Source organism: Zingiber officinale, chromosome 5B, assembly GCF_018446385.1.
Source record: "Zingiber officinale cultivar Zhangliang chromosome 5B, Zo_v1.1, whole genome shotgun sequence".
NCBI classification, from domain to species: Eukaryota; Viridiplantae; Streptophyta; class Magnoliopsida; order Zingiberales; family Zingiberaceae; genus Zingiber; species Zingiber officinale.
In genome coordinates this window covers 74,044,454-74,049,881 of record NC_055995.1, presented here as the reverse complement: position 1 = coordinate 74,049,881, position 5,428 = coordinate 74,044,454, and the positions used below count along the sequence as shown (strand labels likewise).

The following is a 5,428-nucleotide window of genomic DNA, read 5'->3' as shown; positions in this document are numbered from 1 at the left end:
CATTAAAATCATTAAAAGTCCACCGAACCTCTTTGTTCATCATCCTAAAAGTTATGATCCCTATGTAGTCCTCTTCAGATGAATATTTAGCATCAAGCAAACTCAAAAATTTAAGCACTAGACGAGGGTAAGTTGGTGCATGACAGTACATTATATCATTCCAATCTAAAGAGTTAATCATCCAATCAATATCATCCCTAATTCCTAGCATATCCATAGTGGCGGGATCCATATATTTCGTGCATACAATTTTCCTAGCGACAAGGTTATCATATCTAGCTTTTTGATCTTGATTTCTAAAAATAATATTAAATGTATTCTCGTTACCTTCGTCGCGTGCTACCATCTTCCCTTTGTCTCTTGATGATGAAGCTTTCCCTTTTCCTTTGTCACCTCCTGGTGCATCTCCTTCTCCAGATCCACCACTTCCCCGGCGAAGTCTCTTCAAGATCTGCGACATGGTGAGAGGGTAGGAGCAAGGGAGAGGAGGAGTAGGGGGTTAGCTTCCTTTTCCAAAGTCTAGGCTTGGGAATCTGTTAGATCTAGATGTAGATCTAAGAAAAAGTGGACTCTAGAGGGAGAAATTAGGGTTAGATGAGGTGTATCGGGGTGGGGGAGGTTTTTGGGAGAGAGGAAGGTAGAGGCTAGGGTTTCTTGGAGGAGGTAGGCGGTGCCACACGGGGTGGGGCACGACCGTGTCTTATAGACACGGCCGGGTTAGACCGGGTTCTGCATTACCTCCTCCTTTCTCCTCTCGGTTGTGGGCACACGGTCGTGCCGAGTGGCACGGCCCAGACCTCCTTCACCTCAGGTTTCTCCGCACGACCGTGCCTGATGGCACGACCAACCCCTTTTTCCTCTCGGCCCAGGCCACACGGCCGTGCCGAGTGGCACGACATGTGGCTTTTGCTCCTCTGTTGGCTCACATGACCGTGCAAGGTTGCACGACCACCTCCTTTTAGTTCGAGATGACTCGTGTTTCTTTGTTTCGGCTCCTCCGATGCCTCCACGTCCATGAACTGCTCACAACCAGCTCGTGGAGGCCATGCGCATCCTGAAAAGAAACAATCAAAAATAAAACACTTGACTAAATTTATCAAAGAAACAAAACACATAACAGAATGATCAACTAAAATGAAAAAGGAAAACCCTTGGGTTGCCTCCCAAGAAGCGCTTGTTTTAGGTCTTTAGCTTGACCTCATTCCGGTCAGTGCGGGTTAAACCCATGGAGGCACGACTCTCCGCCTAGGGTTAGTGTTCCAGTCTGCGCCTTTAGCTTTGCTCGCACATGACATATATACTTCTTGTCGTCCGCGGGAGGGGAATTTTATCGAAAGGTGCGCTCCTCGACACTGCGTGCATCTATCCTGCTAGGATTTCCCTGGGAAAAGGAGACGCAGTTAGAAGGGTTGGACAAATCAAATTCAATTCTTTCTTTACCGATCTCCAATGATAGCTTGTGATTCTTCACGTCGATGAGGGCTCCTGCCGTGGTGAGGAATGGTCTTCCAAGAATGATCAGGATTTTGGGGTCCTCCTTCATATCCATAATGATGAAGTCCGTGGGGATGACACAACCCCCCACTTCTACTGGCACGTCTTCCACTATACCCATTGGGTATCTACATGAATGATCAACAAACTGTAGTGTCATAGTAGTCAGTTTAATACTCTGAAGTCCCAATTTCTTGCACAGAGAGTATGGGAGTAGGCTGACACTAGCTCCCAAATCACAGAAGGCTCTCGGTATGAGTTCAGAGCTAATTTTGCACGGTATGGAGAAACTTCCTGGATCCTGAAGTTTCGGTGGGGAATTCGCCATGAAAAGAGCATTGCAGCCCTCTGTCAATGCTATGGTCTCGAAGTCACCTTTTTGCCTTCTATTGGATAAGATTCCCTTTAAAAATTTTGCGAACTTCGGCATTTGGTGCAGCGCATCTAACAATGGTACCTCAACGCAAATCTCTTTAACCTTTTTCAAAAACCGGTGAAATTCTTCATCCTTTTGGGATGTTATAAGCTTCTGAGGAAACGAGATCATCTGATTCTGTGGGATAGTCTGACAAGCTTCTCTAATCTTTTTAGTACCCTCTTCTCTATCCCTGTTTTGAGTCTGATTGGGCATTAGGAGAGTGAGTTTCTTTTCTAAGTCAACCTCTATCTGAGTGATGATTTGAGGGTTTCCCACAGTACGTCCGCTCCGCAGCTCAATGCGATTGCAATGTTCCATCGGATTTAAATCCGGTTTCCCTAGGAATGTACCCTGTGCTCTTGAGACAGACTGAGCTATCTGGGCTATCTGGTTGTCTCGCATCTTCTGGTGTTTTTCTGAGTTCTCCAGCCTCTGAGTCAGTTGCTTGATCTCGCTCCTCATCTCCTTTTGCTCCGAGAGAGCTTCCTCAAGCATCTTTTCAATCCTAGATAGTTGTATAGGTTGCTACTGTTGATGAGCCTGCTGTCCATGTTGGTAGGTCTGAGGTGCCGACCCCTGGTCCTGATTATTTCGGTATGAAAAGTTGGAGTGGTTCCTCCATCCAGGATTGTATGTGTTGGAGTACAGATTATTTTGCCTCTAATTGTAGCCCGTTATTGCATCGCATTGCTCAAGTTGGTTTATCTGTGCCTGCATTGGTCCCAGGGGGCAAGTATCCTGGCGTGGTCCACACTTCCACAGATGTCGCAAGCACAGAATATTGCATTAGCTGTGTTGCTACCCATGGCTTCGAATTTCTTAGTCAGGGCGTCCAACTTCGTAGACATGAGTGTGAATGCATCCACCTCGAATTTTCCTGACGCCTTCATCTGATTTCCTGAGAAAGCACCGCTAGATCTTTCAGATGCCCACTGATGGTGGTTTAGTGCCACATTTTCTATTATCTCTTCAGCTTCATCAAGGCTTTTGTTCATCAGTGCTCCTCCTGCTACAGAGTCCAATGACACCTTCGCATGATAATTTATTCCATTATAGAAGGTGTGTAGAACCAGCCACTTCTCAAGGCCATGATGGGGGCACTGTCTCTGCATGCTCTTGAACCGGTCCCAAGCTTCAAATAGGGATTTTGAGTCTATCTGCTTGAAACTGGCTATCAGGTTCCTCATGTGGGCAGTCTTGCTTGGGGGTAGAACTTGTCTAAGAATTTCTACTCACATTACTCCCAAGACGATATGCTATCTGCTGGTAAAGAATTTAGCCACTGCTTGGCCCTGTCTTTCAGAGAGAATCCGAAAAGAAGCAGTCTCACCAATTCTGGAGGAACCTCATTCACCTTCATTGTGCCACAAATTTCATAAAACAGCTCTAGATGATGATTCGGGTCTTCGTGTGGCCCCCCTCTGAATTGATTTCCCTGGACCACGTGGATTACTGCGAGCTTGATCTCAAAGTTGTCAACATCGATGGGTGGTCGGGTGATACTGGTTTGGACCCCTCGTGCATATGGTGCCGCATAATCTTTCAGCAGTTTATCGGCCATTCCTGAGGGTTCTTTTACTGCTTGGAAAGCTTTCTGTAAATTCCTTCTCCTCAGAAAGGTCCTGTCAATCTTTGGATCAAATGGTAGCAGCTGCCCTGAAGGGTTAGCTCTACGCAAGCAGAAGAAAAGAGTGTTAGGATCTCTTCGTACTCGGCTAGAGAGGGGGGGTGTGAATAGCCGCCCCAAATCGCTCGTTTCTTCCTACAATTCGTTAGCGCAGCGGAAAAATAAACTAGAAACGAAAGGAAGAATATCAAACCTTAACACAGCGATGTACGAGGTTCGGAGATGATACTCCTACTCCTCGGCGTGTCCGTAAGGTGGACGAACCCAATCAATCCGTCGGTGGATGAGTCCCCGGAAAACCGGCTAATAAAAACTCTCCTTCTGGGTGGAGAAACCTCGCCACAGAAACTTCTTGCAACAGCAAGAAAAGAGTACAAGGAAAACAAGAAATAAAGTACAATACAAATGTAAACTTTCTTGCCTTCTCTTCGACTGGAAGAAGCAGCAGCTGAAATCAGTCTAAAAAGTATAGGAAGCTCACGCGAAGCTTCAAAGCAGCTCAACAAAGCTCAACAACAAGCTTAGCACACCAAGAGCGGGAAGAAGGAAGAAGAAGAAGAAGGAGGCTCGCAGCAGCCTTTTATAAACTGCGAAGAAAACGAAGAAACATGAAGAAATCTGGCGTTGCGTCAGCTAGTGCTGAATCGATGCGTGGACCGATCAGTCCATGTGGATCGGTCCACGACCGATCCATTCCTCCTCCTTCGCTTGGTCACGATCGGTCCATGGACCGATCGGAACCTCTGATCGGTCCGGGACCGATCGGGACCTCTTGATCGGTCCCGGACCGATCAGCCCTCTGCTCTCCTCTGGTGCCGATCGGCTGACGATTGACAGACCACGATAGTCTCATAGTTCTCTTGTTACCGATCGGTCACTAGACCGATCAGAATATTCTTAGTATCATTGGATCGATCACCGGATCGATCCGATCATGGTTTTCGCCCAAACCAAGTCCAAACCAACATCCGGTCAATCTTGACTGTTGGTACATTGCGCCTAGCATCCGGTCACTCCTTGACTGCTAGGACTCCCCGCTAAGTGTCCGGTCAATCCCTTTGACCCACTTAGACTTTTCTCTCCGTACCAAGTATCCGGTCACTCCTATGACCTACTTGGACTTCCCATCACCAGATGTCCGATCACCCTTGATCCATCTGGATTTTCCCTTGCCCGGCTTCACTCACCAGGACTTTCACCTAGCTTCACTCACTAGGGTTTTCACATTGCCTAACATCCCAGTTAGGACTTTCCTGGCTTCACTCACCAGGACTTTCCACATTGCCTAACATCCCAGTTAGGACTTTCTCACTGCCTGGCTTCACTCACCAGGACTTTCCACACTGCCTAACATCCCAGTTAGGACTTTCCCACTGCCTGGCTTCACTCACCAGGACTTTTCCCGTGCCAAGCTCCCTGCTTGGACTTTTCCAGTGCCAAGTCTGCATACTTGGACTTTTCGCGTGACAAGCTCCCTGCTTGGACTTTCCCAGTGCCAAGTCTCCATACTTGGACTTTTCAGGTCAACCAGGTCAATCCTTGACCTAGGGTTGGACCAATAATCTCCCAACCATCTATTCTTGTCTCACATCAAGAATAGAACTCTCTCACGAGTGTCAAACATCAACATGCAACTCAACTAGGTCAACCTTGACCTAAGGTTGCACCAACCATCTTCCTAAGTCAAACATCAAAATACAACTCGAGTCAGGTCAACTCGAGTCAGGTCAACCAAGTCAACCTTGACATAAGGTTGCACCAACAATCTCCCCCTTTTTGATGTTTGACAAAACCCATAATCAAGTTAGGTTAACCCGATAACCTAACTTAGGGTTTCCAACCATCTTCCAATGTCCAATGTTCTTTCCTTGAACATTCTCTGGACATTC

The 5,428-nt window shown here is 47.0% G+C and overlaps 1 protein-coding gene and 1 pseudogene across 1 annotated transcript; one reads left to right on the top strand and one right to left on the bottom strand.

Annotated features, from left to right (window-relative positions):
* Nucleotides 1–1,327: 1,327 nt before the first annotated feature.
* On the bottom strand, nt 1,328–2,407 carry LOC121986737. The gene is made up of 2 exons (XM_042540680.1): nt 1,672–2,407; nt 1,328–1,605 (listed from the first exon to the last, which is right to left on the bottom strand). The coding sequence occupies exons 1-2, from the start codon at nt 2,405–2,407 to the stop codon at nt 1,328–1,330; spliced, it is 1,014 nt and encodes a 337-aa protein (XP_042396614.1).
* A 588-nt stretch (nt 2,408–2,995) lies between these two features.
* Nucleotides 2,996–3,067, top strand: LOC121988148 (annotated as a pseudogene).
* The last annotated feature ends 2,361 nt before the right edge of the window (nt 3,068–5,428 follow it).

Coding starts and splice junctions, on each gene's coding strand:
- LOC121986737 (XM_042540680.1), bottom strand. CDS start 2,407: ATGCTTGAGGAAGCTCTCTCGGAGCAAAAGGAGATGAGGAGCGAGATC. Junction 1,606..1,671: donor CAAGAAATTGGGACTTCAGA/GTATTAAACTGA, acceptor CAATGGGTATAG/TGGAAGACGTGCCAGTAGAA.